The sequence below is a fragment of the Pezoporus wallicus genome, unplaced genomic scaffold (assembly GCF_028554395.1).
Source record: "Pezoporus wallicus isolate ANWC-B61680 ecotype Strahan unplaced genomic scaffold, APGP_CSIRO_Pwel_v1 contig_4238, whole genome shotgun sequence".
Taxonomy (NCBI): Eukaryota; Metazoa; Chordata; class Aves; order Psittaciformes; family Psittacidae; genus Pezoporus; species Pezoporus wallicus.
Window position 1 is genome coordinate 2922828 of NW_026637932.1, and position 17841 is coordinate 2940668.

The 17841-nt window shown below is 41.7% G+C and overlaps 1 protein-coding gene across 6 annotated transcripts in view; it reads right to left on the reverse strand.

The window, feature by feature from the left end:
* Positions 1-17841, reverse strand: part of FARP2 (FERM, ARH/RhoGEF and pleckstrin domain protein 2) — a 73596-nt gene that overhangs the window by 4095 nt on the left and 51660 nt on the right. For 2 of the 6 annotated variants that reach the window (XM_057408403.1, XM_057408402.1), the window contains exons 14-24: positions 14029-14207; positions 10203-10292; positions 9006-9139; positions 7953-8034; positions 7186-7423; positions 6007-6137; positions 5111-5179; positions 4643-4732; positions 3909-3991; positions 2463-2581; positions 1628-1791 (exon numbers count right to left, since the gene is read on the reverse strand). In XM_057408403.1, the coding sequence (XP_057264386.1) occupies positions 1628-1791; positions 2463-2581; positions 3909-3991; positions 4643-4732; positions 5111-5179; positions 6007-6137; positions 7186-7423; positions 7953-8034; positions 9006-9139; positions 10203-10292; positions 14029-14207 (1379 nt within the window). Of the gene's footprint in view, positions 1-202; positions 343-1627; positions 1792-2462; positions 2582-3908; positions 3992-4642; positions 4733-5110; positions 5180-5211; positions 5539-6006; positions 6138-7185; positions 7424-7952; positions 8035-9005; positions 9140-10202; positions 10293-14028; positions 14208-17841 lie in introns of those variants that run through there. The other 4 variants (XR_008972061.1, XR_008972060.1, XR_008972062.1 and 1 more) reach the window with 4 other exon arrangements.

A 17841-nucleotide genomic window follows, 5' to 3' on the forward strand; every position in this document is an offset into this window, starting at 1 on the left:
TGCAGTAGATTTATACATAGAGAACAATTTGGGGAAGCATAAACAAGAGGAAATACTATATCAAAGTTATAACTCTGCTGCTGTGACATCCTCACACCAGCATATGTGGGCTCACTGAGCAATTACAAACTGAGCAGCAGTACATTTTCCTTGGCATCTCATGGCTTGTCCCCACCAGCACAGAACTTGACAGGCATTTTACCTGGATCATGCACAGGTAATCAGACAGGGATAGGCTCTGGTTCCGGTACCAACAAACATGGGTGATTGTGTTGGGCCGTTGGGCCTGACCCAGCAAATAGCGAGGAGGAAGCTCTGGAGAAACAGCAAGAGAGCAGAAAACTGAGCAGAGAAAAGGAAGAGAGAAAGAAAAACAGAACGTTAGGATAAGAGAAGTGATGCAAGAAAGGCATCTGTTAAAGGAAAATGGATTGTGAAAAATAAAAGATGGATTAGAACATGGAACAGACGAAAGCGAGAAGGAGCTGCAAGAACTCACACGCTTAATCCCAGAGTCTGTAGCAGGGTGGTCTCATTATCCAGGTACAGAACAGTAAGATGGTGCCTTTCACAAGGGTATCAGCAGGGAAAGGAAGGCCTGTTTCGTCCAATAGAAACCACTTTCTTTGCCAGCTAAAGCACCCAACTTCTTTATCCTAAGCCAATCCCTAGGACCTCTTTAACTGAGCCGATAGATACGCTTTCTACATCATGAAAACCCAGGGGCTTCAGTGCCCAACTTTTAACTCCTTTCATTGAATAAAAAATGCCTTAAGAACAGGGCAGGGAAGGTAAAAAGGTACAAATACAAGGATGCAGCGCCCTCCCCCATTACTGTTTGTCTAGTTAGTGGCCTCCTTTTTCTCTTCATGTTATTTATGTTCCTTCTTACTTCTGGAAGTCTTCCAAGCATTCCAGCCTCTAGGAAGGAGTCCTACTCAATTGACCTTGCCAAACTGCCACATGGAATGAAACTGCAGTTCTGGTGCAACCAGTGCTCTACATAAGGAGTGCTGAACAGTCATCTCTCTTGAAATCTGTAGGATTCAGTGTGAAAACATGCCAGCAGTGTGCCATGAAGCTATGCTGAGTGGTAAGACCCATGGTAACAGCTTCTTAGCAGATACATATTAAGTCTCTGTTCAGCATAACACAACACTGCTGTAAAATGGCACTTTCTAATGCTTGCTGCTCACCACTGCCAGTGAGGGAAGGTCAGAGAAGTCAGATTCTCTTCTTAATTCTAGATGTAGCAGAGTAGCTAACCAGACCTCAGTACAGCAGAGTCAGTCTCTAAAGGAAAAGATCACGGGTAGGTAACTTCCAGCAAGGCTGATGAAACCCAAAGGAACAAGTCAGTCCTAGGTTAGCCTGGGTTTCCTCTAATATTTGCCTCCTTCAGTGCCTCTGTTGAAGCAAAACCCTGCTGCAAGGAGACAGTAGCATGTGTATGCAGACACAGACATGCACAGAGGAGGGCAAGCATGCAGTGGCCTTTTAATAGCCCGTGATCTCCCATGGGTGCAGAGATGCTGCCAAGTCAAAATGGGAGATGGAGTGGAGGATGAGCAGTGGCTGAGAGAGCCAGGATGGACAGTGAGACGTGAGTGCTGCTCCCTGCAGGTACCTCAACAGCCACACTGTGGTCAGTCATGGAGACGCTCGTGTTGCGGTACCAGCACACGTGCATGGTTGTGTTGGCACGGTGGTGGCTCTGCCTGTCCAAGGAGCTACGAGAAGAGTGTGTGTCATCTTCGGACTCCTGTTCTAGAGAGACCTCATCAGAGGATCCTGGGGGAGGAGAATTTGGTACTGGTTTAAGAAAACTGTGCAATACAAAGAGCAAGAGAAGCAGGGATTCCTGAGAAAAAAAAAGTATTCTAGTTCCTATGATCCAGGTTTAAAATACATGAACTTGAACTGGTTACAAAGCTCCAAAAGACCACTCTGAGCAGACTGTTCTGGCTTTCATTATTCAGCTCTGCTTGGGGCAGCTGACTCAATACTGTGTAAAACAAACACCCCCCCCCCCCCCATTTCATCTTCAGTTAATCCTTAGTGAGGAACAGCAAGAAGTGGTCCAAGAAGGCATACAACATGTTTCAGCACATCCATAACAACACCAGAGACAGGCATAAGAATTCTGGACTACAAAAGCTGATCCCCAAACCCACCCCATTTCTGGGCAAGAAAACATACTACATCTTTAAATTGAGAAAAATCTCTGTAAGAGATGAATAAAGGACATTATAAAATCAACAACTCTGCTGCATTGAAAGTTACCAGGAACATCAGTCTAGGAAGACAAGCATATTTCTTTTGATTAAAACAAAAGCACAATTAACTCCCAATTACCACACAAATTATAAACCCACACCATCCATGTAGTCAAGCTCACAATAGGAAAGATGACAAGTACATGACAACTGATGCTTTTCAAAAAGGCAGAGAACAGCACTTACTGTTGGAGCGATTGCATACTGAGTTCTCCAGAAGCATGTCAGATTTCTCAGTAGATTTCTTGGCCATTTCAATTGCCATGTTTAGGTCTTCCATCCACTTCCCCATCTCCAGGCGGGTACTGCAAGATGAACAGTGCAAACTGAGATCACCTCAGCCTGGAGCCGTGGCGGAGTGCTGGTGTGCTGATGGAAGGCACAAATCACTGCCCACAAGGAGCAGCCCCTTTCCATTGAACAAATAAAAATAAAATACAAATTCCCCCAACACACGAGCTTTGCATATATGAAGCTGTTCTCATACAGCCTTCACCTCTACTTTCAGGCCTTGAAACAAGACTAAAATAACCATTTAAGGCTTGGACTTTACAGCAAAGAGAACAGACAGCCAAAGGGTCACATATTCTCCTCTGGAACTATCAGCCTCAGAAGAGGAATTACACGGTCTAAAGCATCACTGCTCTTCATACAGACAGCTTCATAGCTGATGGGTTATTTCAAACACAAAATCTTGTTTTCACTTCAAAAAGCGTTTTGAAGATGGGTGGCATGACCACCCTGGAAATTATTTTTTTCAAGGATAAGAGGCAACCTGAAAGACAGTACAGCTTTTAAAGGGGACATAGGATTTATTATGTGATATCTTAACCCCACATAGTTTCCATTACAAGATCCATGGCTCAAGCCATTATTATGTCGCAAGAGCTTTACAGCTCAAATATATGTATCTATATTCATTGCTATGCAACAGCATAAGGTTTTCCTTTAGAAATGGCCACAGCATTTCTTATCTACCTCTGGCTACATTCCCTGTGTGCAGAACTGCTGTTTGAAGTGCTATATGTAGTTTCACGCTCTCATGTTTGCCGATCCTGAGAGAATAGGCATAGTAGCCATCCTAAGTATATTTCAGATATAAAGTAATAAAAGGCACTGAACTCACAGCACAGGGACAAGTTAAGTTACACTGAAAAGGAGCCAGTTTCCTCTCCAAATCAGCCTTTAATTTTATCTCTCCCTTCCCAGCTTCCTTCATGAGATCCATGCGGGAACTCTCCCCTCCTTATATTCATCAGGATGTTCTTGATTTTAATTCTTTTTAGGTCTCAAATATTTGTATGTTTAGATTTCATTTTGTCTCCTGCTTTATAACAGTTGTTTAAAGGACTGTACTGTTAACTAGAAAACAATACAATGGCAATAACAATACAAGTGTTATTTGCTGCTGCTGTGTGCTTATTAACACACCCTTTCGTGAGGTAACTTATTTGTTCTCAAAACACAACACTGGTAAAGGAGTTGTGAAGCATCCTGTGTTTGTTTTGAAGTCATGCATTCCAGAGAATGCACAAAACACCCCCTGGCTCTGCAGCAAACAACCAAAAAGTAACACCTTGGAGAACGTATCTATCAAACCTACAGGCAACTGAGGAAAAGAAATGTTGTTACCTTGCTGCCACCACTATGGTTTTTTGTGCTGAATAGATGGTGAAGCAGTGTGGGACAGCCCATTCATTCTCGCTCTCCTCCACCTGCACAAAAAGAAAAGGTTTTTCTCATCACTGCTTGGTGACAGATAAACCCTAAACCTGTCCTCCTTGGCTAGCTAGGAATTTGAGTCAAATACAATTACAACCCGGTTGCAGTAAGTGCAGAACAGCTACATTTTTATGAATACCACCTATTTTAAGTCTAATTTGGCTCTCTATGAAAATCTACATTGTGTGTTTCTACTGCCACAGCTCTAGCAGCACACCACCACATCCAACAGGGGAAGAGGGCTCTGAGCAGGATTCAGCTTATTACTTACCGGTGGGTCAAGCACTATCAGCTGCAAATCAAACACAGAAAGAACAGTCCCATTAGAATAGGGGGGTGGGCAGACAGGAGGACTGATTAGATGCCTGGTGTGTGTACAGGGAGAAAATGCCAGGACAAATCCCTATTTCCAGATCAGCCTCTTTCAGCAGCCTGAAAATGAATGGTCAAGAGGGTGTGCTCCAGCTGTTTTGCTAAGGATGGAAGGAACAAGCCTACTGCCTGCAGATAAATGTTTGACACACAGACTGCTGTCACTGGCCTGAGAGCAGTTCATGGCTTTGGATCTCATGCCCTGAAAGAATGCCTCAACCTGCTTCAAGGCAAATTTCCCTGACGTTGTGATGCAACCTGAAAGCACTTACCAACATGCCATGCAGAGGAAGATGTCCGTGAATTTTGAACTGATTTGTCCCTGTAACCCCTTTGCTTGTGTACAGTAACATATCCGAGAACTGAAAAAGGCAGGAAGAATACAATCAGTGCTCTGGAGACAGCAGGCAGGGCCAAGTATTTTTGGTATCCTTTTAAACAATCTGTTGCTTAAAGACCACTGTAAACACATGAAAAAAACCCAACAACTGCCATTTCTCAGTCAGTTTGGCCCCATTTCCTTAAAGCCACTCTTTACTTATACGAGAGGCAATTAATCCGTAAAATTCCATTAAAACTACATGCCATTAAGGAAACCAGCTGAACAGACAGTGCTGTCACAATCACGCCAGCTCTAAAAATCCCATAGAGTGAGCTGTCAGCTCTGATTGCTGATTTTCATCACACTTTCACAACAACTTTATCTTGTAAGAGTTTGGGTTTATGAAAGCAACACCCACCAGAAAGAACATCCGCTGCTGTAAACCTTTTTTAGTGAGCTTATACAAGCAACCTTCCCGGATAAACTCCTGCAGTGGAAAATAAGAAGTTAGATAAATAAGAAGTTAGATAAAGCTTCATCTTTCCCAAACACAGAGAATTTTAATGGTTCTTTTTTTCATCCCAGAGTATACAGATGTTGATTGGTGCCCAGCAATGATCACTAAACAGATTTGTTAAATGCCAGATGACACCTTTCCTTCTGTTTTGTAACATGAATCAGCTCCTTGGTGCAACCAGCATTTAAATCAATGAAGCAAGAGAAGGAAAAGGAGAAGAGCTCCTGTTGGATGCCAGCAGTTCACCTATTACACTTACATCCCACTGCAGTGATTGCCATAGCATCCCAAAACCATACGCGACGCTCCTGCACTTATGCTCAGTATATCTATCAAAAACAGAGAAACAAAAAACCCAAGCAGGAACTAGACAAAGTACTAGAAAATGAGTCACTGATACCAGTTTTGCCCAGTGATGTGGCTCTCATCATCACTATGCTCTCCATGCAGTTTCAGTTAACAGACAGAGATTGCACCAGACAGACATAAGCTGACTTGGCAGTGGATTTCCAATAGAGTACATGACATACAGCTTCCCACCCAAACACAGAGCACAGTACCCCAGTGTACCCAGTATCTGGAAACACAAAACTATAGCCAGAGTCTAAGCAGAAGCATTTTTGATCTATTCCCTAGGCCATCAAGACCTCCATGGGACCTACTATGAAGACAATTACACGAAGGCTTTACAGTTGTTCCATAATACAGAGAGGCAGTGATGGCAAGTACATCATTCAAAGGCACTTCCTTGGACATAAAAATAATGAAGGCTCTGGAGACTATGCAAAAGTACTTACTCTACCAGGTGCTGTGAGATTATCTATACCAATCAAGTCATGCTGCAGCTCTGTGAGCTTCTGGAAATTCTCCAGGCGAATGAGACTGTGCTGCAGCTGAGATGTCATTTCCGTGACTTCCTTCAGTGCATCTATAAGGAAAATGGCACCGAGGGGATCAGAACAGAGCAGACAAACCCAGACCACCAATTTTATCCCTGGAAAACTGAATCTGAAATTTATAGCCAGGTTTAGAATAGGACAGAATAGTTTGGAAGGGACCTACTGCCAATTTCTTAAAGCATATTTTATAGTTACCTAGGGGCAAAATGGAGACCAGCAATCAACTGCATAGGGCTCCTATGCTTCTCATATGTTTCTTCCTATGCTTACTTTTAACAACAAAGAGTTCCTAAAACACCTGCACACAAATCCCCTGCTAAAAAAGGGGACAAGAAAAGGACTGATTTCCAGCCTTAGTTGAAACACTAAGATCCATCAAGATTAGCCATGAGAAAAACATTTCCTTGAATGTTCAAGGCTGAGCTGTCTGGTGCTCTGAGCAACCTGGTCTAGTGGAAAGGTGCCCTTGCCTTTGGAATGGGGGTTGGAACTGGATGATCTTTAAGGTCCTTTCCAATCCAAACCATTCTGGAATTCTATGAATGCCAGAAAAAGCATTAATTCTATGCAAAGAGAACAGTCCATATCTAAGTTATCTTTTGCATTTTCCAAACCAGCAGTTAAGGCAAATTTCTATCTATTGCAAAAAAGCTTAGGAGCCCTGCACCAGAGCATGGTAGGAGAGTAAGGAAACCCGATACCAAAACCTTCAAGAAAACCAAAGTTCATTTTAAAACATAAGCTAAACACTATTTTTTAAAATATTTTGTTTAAATTAAGCTGCCTCCTGCCAGTTTTCTGCTATTCTACTTGGTATATTCTAGTTGTTTTTTTTTTTTTTTTAGGATGTTTAAATTACAGTATTCACTATGCAGTTATGTTTTCAACAATCTAAATTAAAGTTCCTGTGTATTCCATGAAGCTGCATGTTGAGAGTTAGAGGTCCTGAATGGAGAAAAAGCATTTACATTGAATTTGTGGACGTAACGCTTTTCTCTCCCAGGGTACAGGCAGAACTTTGTGTGTACATGGGAATCGGTTTCTGCCTAGCACGTATACAGCTGAGAGCTCACTCACTCCGACAGTCAGCAAAGTCCCGGTGCTCTGCTGTGTAGTGCTTGCAAAGCCTTCCCAGGATCAACTTGTAGTGCATCAGTCTCTGAATTGGTTTGAGCAGAAATGTGTTGAGGGGCAGGTAGCAAACCTTCTGAAGCTCAAACTCCTTATACACCATTTCCAGCTTCTTTAAGCGTTTTGTTGCTTTCTCCAGTTCTGTCAGGACCTCATCATGCTTCTGCAGATAACTCGTAAACTCCTGTTGAACCGTACAAAAATTTACTTGGGTCAAAGCAAAATATTAATGTAATAAGAAAAAGCAACCACTCTCTGATATTTATTGAATCATTACTTCACTACGACAGGACAAGTGTTAACTGTCCCATATGAAGGCACTCCAAGCGAAGGTGACCTCATTTCAGAAGAAGCTACTCTGCAGTTAAAAAAGTATTTCTATTTTGGATTAAACACCCTTACGAAACAGTGTCTCCACAGGGGTGAGTTCAAGGTGTGCAAATAGAGAAGACACAGTGAAGCTAATTAAATAATTGTTCTTTATTTTCTGCTGAACGACCTTTCCTGAGGGTAAACATAGGTGGTTAGATAAGCAACAGTGGTATAACACCTTACTGTGAGTATTCATGGGGTTTTTACTTGCTTATCAACAACAGTTATTTGCAAGTCAGTTCAGGTTTAGTGGAAGCGCCAAGCCTCGAACCCCCATCACTGACCAAAGAAAAAACTGACTCAACAATTCCGAGAGTCCATTGTTTTAATCCTTTATCTACCTTCAGAGTACGCATATTCCTGAGCATGACGTCTCCAATGCGTTGATAATCTCCTTTCACGTAAGCATTGGTTCTTCCTTCCCTGAAATACACATAAGGCGAAAAAATAAGGCAGCGCAGTACACGGGAGATCAAGAAATTTTGTTTTTCTCCCTCCACCTTCCCCTGTTCTTCAAGACATAAACTTTAAAAAACGCTTCCTGGGTATCTGTGCATTTGAAAGACTTTTTTAGTAAAATTAAGGAAAGCAGTACTAACATTAACGCCTCCGCTATCCATTTTTAGCCACATGACATTCCCATCTCACTGTTTGGGCCGAAAACTTGGTACAGAAATATGGAAGCCGTATGAAATAGCAAACAAAGCCATGCTTAGAAAACCATGAAAGGAACAGAAATGAACTTGTCTGAAACAAAAGTCTGTTTGGGAGCTTAACCTCTCAGACTTCTGAAAAAATATCATATCATGATCCCACCCACATTTATTTTCATTCATACTTTGTCAATGTTAACTACTCCCTTTTGAATGGCAATTGTATTCTAATACATTACATCTCAGGTCAGGAGAAAGTAATACAAAGATTAAAAGACTGGAAATACGCTCTTCAAAATAAACTGTGCTGCAAGAACTGAACTCAAGTCTTAATTACAAGTGTTTCCTAGATTTCACCTGAAGATTCATTAACCAGGTGTTGAAAAACACATCTTTTTGGCCTTGCGTTTCTTCTCTTTTCTAAGGCTACAGAGACAACACCAAGTTACATTGATGGTTGGGCTCGATGATCTTAAGAGTCTTTTTCAGTCCAAGTTATGATAAAAACCTTGATCTGGAGTACATTTCATATGATTCTATGATATTATGTACAAGGCAGTAGTTGAAAAATGGCCTTTGCAAAATATATTCAGTACCTTTTAAAAAACTATAAAGACTTTTTCCTTGATTCCACTTACACAGAAATACCAGTTCAAAAAGAGATTAAGTACAGCTTTGAAGTGAGGACATAGGAAAAGGTCACCCAGCTCACTGCCCAGGCACCACACTATTAATGCTTACCAGAGCGATAGCCTTTGCTCAATCTCTTTCAGAAAGCCTCGATGAAACTCATAAATCGGGTCTATGTTAGAGAAGAGCAATGTCATCAGGCCCTCTGGCATAGCGTTCTCCTTGATGACTGCGCTGCGAAACCACTGCCGGAAAAAACATACATGAGACACGTTTCTCCATTGAAGAAATTAATTGCTACCATAAAAGTTCCTGCTCCTGCAGCAATGGGGGAGGAGAAAGTGTGTGCATAGGCAAACAGCAGGAAGGAAGAAGAAATATTAGGGAAGATGTAATCTGGAAAAGCTTAAAAGTCCTGTGCAAGTTATTCAGTAGCTGGAGACATCTTGTTGCATGTCACACACTGCAATTTTTTTATTCCTTTCCGTTCCCTTTCTGGAAGGAATGAAAATATTTAAGAAAACCCCAAACCTCTGAGGTACCAGATGTTCCCCCATCTTTCAGCAGAAGTGCTGGGAAGCCTCTAGGAGGAATCTGAGAGAAATGATGCTCATTGATCTTGCAGAGACTACCTCAGCTGAAGACACACAGAATTAAGGGACTCATGCTTCTCTTTGATGAAATTAAAACTAGAGCTCAGAGGAATGCAACAGTCAAAGTGTTCAAACCTCGACTACATGAACAAAGGCTTTTAAAGAAAGACAGTTGGAAGCTCAAGCTGTCCTCCAAACAAGGACTCACTTGTCCATTCTGGGTGAAAGGAAGGGAAAAGGAAGAGAAAGAAAAAGAAGCAACAAAAAAAGATAAAACTCCTCAAAGCCCTAAGGATCATTAACACCCTCTGCAATTCTGAAGGGACAAAGACAACAGCTCCCCAGGGAATTCGGCAGAGCTGCTAGAGAGATTACAAGCAGAATTGACAGCAATGACTATCACTGAAGTTGAATGCAAAACATATTTGCACATTTGTGTCCTTGTTTACAATTTTCCAAGTGAAAGTTTGCCTAAGACATCAAAATGACATGTGATGTAGCTGTTGGAGCTAACCATGGAAGTCCAGAGAAGGTACTGCTCCCCCACATGAGGGCCTATGTAACAAGGAAGGTAACAGCTACATGGCTCATGGATCAGGCTTTATCATAGGACTTCCTTCTTCTGATATCTGGAAGGAATTCCAAGGTTTCCCCAATTAACAATTACAAATCTGTTAAGAAAAAAACATCATTAAAGAATGTTAAAACCCCTTACCACTGTAATAACTTCCAGATCCTTTAAATATGTCCGTTCTGTAGCAAGAATCTCCTTTGCTATGAAGTATGCCTTGTCAGCTGGGCAGCGCTGGGTAGAATACACAGTAATCAATCAAGTATTAAAATACAAATATTACTAAGCACAAGCTCAAACTTACATACATTTCCCGTTGCTGTGTGCAAATGGAGAAGTTGATTACTAACAGGGCATCTCTGTATTCAGTATCATATTCTCCAATACTGACTTCACTACAAAATACTATTTATATTACAAGATTATGAAAGAAAATAGTCAATTATATATCAGTTACATGAACTTTCAAAAATCAAAGGAGCACTTTATAAAAATGTGGAAACAGTTATTCCAATCTTCCTAGGTTTTAAACAATTCCCTAATCAAACGAAGTACAGCAGATTTGCAATACAGTCCTTTTCCAAAACTATTCTATTTCCACTTATAGCTTTCACTCAAACCCTTTGAAGACTGTAATAATTAGCTAAGAAAACATAAAAATCAAACTACATCAACCGCAGGCTCCAGAGCTGCTATTTAAAGAAAAGAGAAGACAGAATGGACATGGAAGCACAAAGGAAGGAAAGAGTGAAAAGAGGTGCTCTGCAGCTGCAATGAACCAAAAGCAGAGCTAGCATGAAAACATACATTATGAAAACAACAGCAAAATAAATCACATAACTAATACTAAGGAAATAATCACATTTCAAGCTAAGATGATGCTTAGGCCCTTCAGCGCACTATGCTGTGCTGCAGTTTTGTGTCAAATCCTTGCTTGGTGAAAATAAATGACAGCAAACCCATTTGAGTTATGTCAAAATTTGGCATCCATCTTAGCTCCTCCTGAGGGTAACAAAGCTTTGACTTTTTTTTCTCCCTTTTCCTTGTATGAACCAGGTTAATAAAGAATTCCCTTTTGAGAAATACTTTTGAGATGCCCACCAGCACTGTCAGCACAGCTACTCAATGCTTCCAAATCCTCCATTTCAATGATGCTCATGGAGGAGATGTTTTCCTGGTTGCTCAGTGATATATCCATTGAGTCCATCTTAGTCACATAGAATCCCTGGAGGTGTGTATCCTCAAATAATTAATTTTGAGAAACTATCTAGCCAGTTTCAGGTTACTTCATGCTAGATTCCATGTCCCAACATCAGCACCCTCTCTAGAGGAACCAGAGGACAAACTCCCACATTCTTACTTCTATTCACACCACAGCCATCCTCTTAACTTTAATGTACCTGTCTCAGGTACATGGTGGAAGAGAAAGTCCTAACTCATCTTGGCTTCAGGTATTTTTTATATTTTCTTGGGCTATTTGCCTGACTGTAGTGTCATAAATCTTCAAAATGCTGTTTAACCTCAGTGGGCATCCTTCTCAAGCAGCCTCTTCCCAAAGGATAGGACCATCATCTTCCCGACGTCCCTGGAGACAGGTGACACAGCCATTTTATCTCACTTACCCCCTTCCTCCTGTACACTTACCTGTCATGGAACACCCTGCTAATAAATCAACAGAACAACACACGCTAGCTTGGCTGGAACTTCGGAAGTCTCTTACATTATATGAGAATTACTGCTAATGGGCATGTTTTTTGTGTAACACAGCTCTGTGTACGCTGCCTCCTGGGCTCTGCAGAGGATACTATAGTGCACAGTGCCCTTAAGGGACTAACTTCCATGGAAAACACAGAGTTCACCAAGGCAAAACAAAACTGGGTATGGAATCAACCACAGGCTGTGAAAACAGATCACAGGGAGCCTCATCTCTGCAGCCACGGCAGAGACAATCCAGCTGCGAGCTCTGCACTACATCACTGCACACACGCATATCTGCTCATTTCCTCTCCCAGCATCACCTCTTCACTCTGGGGACTCCCCAGAAGCCTCCTAGCTCACGTGCACCTGCCATTGTTTCTTACTCATTTAAACAATTGCTTCAAGAGTTACTCTCAAGTGAGGTACATCAGCCACTACATTCCTGAGAACTCTGGAAAAGACCCTGCCTGTCCCCAGTTCACACCTTGTCCTTTGAGCCTCACTTGATTGGTCCCCCCCCCCCCCCCAAAACATTTTTCTGTATTGTTTCATCCTTGAGAACATACAGAGTGTGAGGGCCTGTGCAAATACACCGTGCCCACAACCTCACACTCTCCACAGATTGCACAGGCTATCTTTTTCATCTCCTTTGAGCACTTCTGCACATTTTCACTTTATTCTCCAGTTGACTGAGGCACAGAGATGCTTTTCATCTCCCAAGCTCTTCTTCCTTTCTCCTTCCCCACTTCATCACCCCTTTGGGTTTATTCCCTGAAGTTCCTGCTGCTTTCTTAATTGTTCCCTGCTGAAATCTAACGCCCTTAATTTTCTTTTTTTTCCAGTGTTTCGGGGCCTAACAGAACCCCCTGTGCTGAGTCCTGGCAGCAGCTGCAAGGCAGACCCTGTACCAGAAGCACCAAGAAGTGGAAGGCTGTCAGAGTGTAACAGAGGCCCTGCCAAACGCCTTTACTACTGGTCAGGCGCTGCCAGAGGAAAGCAAATCAATCCATGACTGAAAAAAAAAACAAACACAAGAACTCTCTAAGGAATCAGTCTGCTTCCAAAGTCCAAAGAAAACATTCCTACAGCCATAGCAGGCATCTGGGCAAATATCCCCACTTGGAAAAACTAGTGTTTCAACATACTATGTACACACAATCCCACCTGGAAACCTTCAAACACTCTCCAGATGCAGCTCACACGAAGTGAACTGCTTGTGTTGAGTAAAACGCTCTGGTCTGAACTCATAAAGGCCAAAACCAAGGGATTATGAGACTAAGAAAGACCATCCTGCCTGCCTTGTACCTACGTTACAGTGTCACAAAACTACCAAATCTGGAAACAAACTAATAAAAGAGTAAGTCCATGCACAGAAAAAACTGCTCAACTTTTGACTTCAGTAGTGATAAAAATACCTCTGGGTGTGAGGAACTCAGAAAAAAAAACCTAAAACAAAACAAAACAAAAAAAAACAAAACAAAAAAACCTACACCATAAAAGCCCAGCTCCTATGCACTTTCCAAGTAGACCACTACAATCGACCTCCATTAGAAAAGGAAACATTTACCAGTAAAATGAAAGAAAACAGTGACTCAAAAAGCAACAAAACCTGCAGCTTTCTACAGCAACAGTAACATCATGGCAGCATGGAGTAGAAAGTCCACACTGTTAAGAGCTGAAGAGTTTACATACAAATGCCCTGATTAACCAGGTGGAAATACAGTGGCATCACTACCCTTAAAATCAGGCCCCTATTAATAGAACTATTGTTAAGATGTTTTCCTTGTACAATAAAGCTGCAGAACTGCTGAAATTCAATTAGTTAAATTTAACCCATTTAACATCAGTTTCTGCCTGGGCTTGTTTAAGTTAAAATACTGTAGTCAAACGGGCATCAAAGCCTTAGAAGTCTCTGAAATGACCAAGCTTAAGACCAATTAAAATAAAAAAGTTCTCTTTCAAGATCCTTTTATAAATTCATTTCAGCCTGAATGAGAACTCAAGCTGCTGAAATATCACATTGAGCTTCAGCATTTAGGAGAGACAATGCAATCACTGCGTGTATTTTCCATGTATATGCCTGCTATAAGGATAAACAAGAGGAGGTATTTAAAAAAGAAAAACCACGGACAACTAACAGCAGAGTGATTTGTCAATGCTACAACCTCATCTCAAAAAGTCTAAATGAGATAGGGAGGCTGAAAATTGGGGGTAGGTGGGTGGAAACAACCCACAGAGTTGGTTCACTTTCCTTGTCACATTATTGTTTTACCTTACGTTTCATTTCGTCATCCTCTTCTACCCTGGCACCACCAGCATCACTAAGGACAGGACTCAGAAGAGGAGATGAACCCTGGCCAGCTGCATTCAAGTTCACCTGAAATGTTGGGTTCAAGCCTAGGGGATTCTTCAGCACGAGGGAAGAGAGCTGAGAATGGTCCACTGGGAGGCCTGGTGGGAAGAGAACAGGAAGATGGAGTGGAAAAGGAGAGAACACGGTTTTTAACATAGTTATTTTAAAGCATTAATTGCAATCTCACATTATTAAAAGGCAAAAATAAAAAAAAAAAGAAGACATACATCCAAAAACTGAAGCATGCATCTCAAAGCAAACTGAGTGTTCCTTGCAACCCAGCTGTTACCTGGCAGCACAGTAAGGGCAGACACCTTTACAAGCGCATTTAGGTAAAGGATAAATTGTTTAGTGTCTCAACAAAATGCTCGTATTCCACTGGATTTTGTTGAGCAGCACCAGGGTTTGCAACATTAGATTATACTGCAATAACAAGAACACGGCTTTTAATTTTTCTTTTTAAAAATCAGAATTACTTTTTCCTCCAGCAAAAAGCTGTGACAAATCATTCTGCTGCTTCTCCATTCCAGCAGGTAAAAGCTCATTATTAGAAATACATTCAGAAATCTCCAAAATCATACAAATGGGAGAGGCAAATCGAGAGCTATACAAAAGGGGAACGTGCAAGAGATTTCATTCCTGGCTGTTTTAAGTATTTGACCAGAATAATCTACTGATCTCAAAAGGAAAACAATTTTGCAGCACTGAGTATTAATTGGATGGACACAATCCTCTTGCATGGCACAACCTGTCTGAAGCAGGAGTAACCTGTCCTGCTTTGCTTTTATTAATTGTCAAGACTTTTTATTATTATTTCATTTGTGGACCCTTTAGAGATTTCCAATACCTAAGGTACTGTTACAGTGAATTTAACCCTCGGAACAGCAGCTGCTCTCCTCTCTTCTGCAGACTTCCCTTGGGTGTTCATTGTGAAAATAACTTTTTAGGAATACCTGCTGCTTTCTGTGACCAAACGAAGGTCACAGACACTCCAGGTACTCCCACAATGCCCTCAGAATTCCTACCTAACATCACCTATCTATGTGGGTTTTTTTCCCTGATCTTCCCTAAGATAAATAGACAAGCTTTGTCAGATCAGGCCACTGAATCAAGCACTTCAGTACCTACAGCTTTCACTACCCCGCTCAAATACTCAGCCATGCTCACAGCCCTCCCCAGCATGATTTCGTTGTGTGCTACAAGCAGGAGCAAGCGCTAAATCACCTGCCTGAATGAAACCCAGGAAAAATGAACAGCGACGCAAAACTTGCCAACCTATCATTTCCCAGACCAGCTACAAATCATTCCAAAAGGCTTTAAATGAAAAACAATTAATAATCGGCCCCTATAGCTCTCCAGTATCTCCTGACACATTGACAGGGCATGCATGCCGGAGGAGAAGGAGTTAGGAGCTGTTTGATTCCTTCCTGGCAGGAGCTGCTGCTGCTGCTGCTGCTCTCTGGCTCAGGAAGCGAAACCACCGCAAGGCGCCGGCAGCTTGACAATGGCGAGGGAGCCCGAGTGCGTGTTTTCACATTGACAAATGCAGGAAGCTAAACAGGGCTGCACTCAGTCACCTGGAAGAGATTCAGATCATCGAGGCGGAGGAGTTAACTATTAACATACTGGCCGAGCACAGTCATTCTGGACCAGATTTTTGTGTCTGCCTGAGCCTTTTCTTTGTTCCCACTGCTTTTAATATTACTACTGGAAAGCAACAATGTCTGGCATTTGTTTCACATCTGTGGGGACAGGAGTGTATTGGAAGTTTGCTTTTACATGCCAGGGATGCTGAAACAACAGCTTAAAACCAAGTAAAATGGCAAGTGAGGAGCTTCTTTAAATTCTTGGAGTTTAACACGATGTTGCGACATGTTCCAGAATTTGTAACTTGAATTGCTTCTGGACAAACAGAATGTTCGGATACCAGGGGAACAAAAGGGATATAATTTGCTCCAAACTCCCCTGCCTGGCTATTTCAATCAAGTTATTCTAGTTTTTATCACCTCCAACAGAAGAAGTTGGCCACTAAACTCATTTCAAACACTTGCTCATTTGTATCTGACAGCAAGAACCCTGTTGCCCAAAGCAAGAGTGATTTATGAAAATGAGAGGCACATGAAGCTCCTCAAGAAGCCTGAAACAACAACCAGTACCCAAGATGCCAAAGCACAGGGCTTCTCCTCACCACCTGAGAGGGGGCAAACCTACAGATGCAAATGCCTATTACTTCTTCAGGGACAAGAGTGCCCCTCCCTGCACACCAAGAGTTAGAGGAGGAGACCCTGTACCCTGATGTGTATTTCCCTAAGACAAAAGCAATAGCGAATTCAGGAAGGAGCTGCAACTTAAAGCTGTCAACTTAAAATAGCAAATTCTGCAAAGAACCTTTCCAAGGTCCATGTGACTTCTGAAAGCTGGCTTTTCTAGAAAGGACTATAAAATGTCAGGAGCAGTTGGGTTAGCTTCCTGCTAACATTTACGTGTTTGATATAAAATCAATCTGATGGTGTATCTTGGCAGATGATGTTACAAGCATGTACTGAAATTTTCATTCTCATAATCCAACAGTATTTCTCCACTAGAGCAGCAAGGGGGGAGCTCCCAGTCAAGCAGTTTAGATGTACAGTGATCCTCTAGTCTCCTGAGGAAGGACAGCAAAGGAAGAATCCATGTAACAATCAGAGCAATTGTAGCCTCTTTCTGTCAATGTAGAATTCATGCAAAGATGAAAATGCAGGAATTATTTCCTCTGACATCAAATCCTGGTGCATCAAGTTCTCCCCTGCCCCGCAGGCACCAGCATCCTCCAGTATATTAAAATGGGCTATTCTTGAGAGGGATGTTTCCAGGTTTCAACATACTGCATTCTCCAATCTAAAGTCCATCTCTACACAGAAATTCAGACTGGAGTGCAAACCTTGACAAAAATCAAATGCAAGTACTGGTTCTGTAAGCATTATGCTTGAACGCTTAAAACAATTCAAAGACAGAAAACAAAAACAGTATCCCAATAACAGAGTGTTACTAGATGTCCTAAAAGCTATGTGAAGTTCAAATTTTGTTCCTTATCAGAAAGGTGAGCCTCTGGTTGATTCCCTTTAAAGATGTAACTTTATTATTACTACTACTACTGCTTCAAATAGATGACATTCTTTTTATGCCAAAGCAGTGGCTGATCTTGAGACAATGGGAGCCTGCCCAGAGTTCCTCGCTACCCAATGCCCTGCTGAACCCATTGCACACACACAGACCAATTATTTCTACAGTGCAAGCATTCTGCAAGCTGATGTCACGGAATCAGAGTCAACTACAACTGAAATCGTGGAAAATCCCTGGTCTTCCTTATTTCAAAATATCACAACCAATACATTTTTCCACTGCAAATCTTCTCTTGAAAATAATGAGGGATAGCTGGGAGTTAGAGAATCTTAAACAATCAAAAACAATCTAAGAGCCTAAAAAAAATCTAAAAGACTTTAAATTCAAAGATCTCCTTTTTATGTTATCCTAAAATGATCACATTAAATGTTAAAGCATGTCTATAGCACCTGACATGTGCCCCAGTGAAACTGTATGTACCCATGAAGATATACCTCCATGTGATGCTGTAGGAGAGTCCAGTTTTATAATTGTGTCAGGACCTAAAATGACCACCCTTCTTTTGCCACCTTCCCCTCCCCATGCAGGCAAGAAAGGAAGTGTATCTGTTGTTATAAACTGCAGACTGTA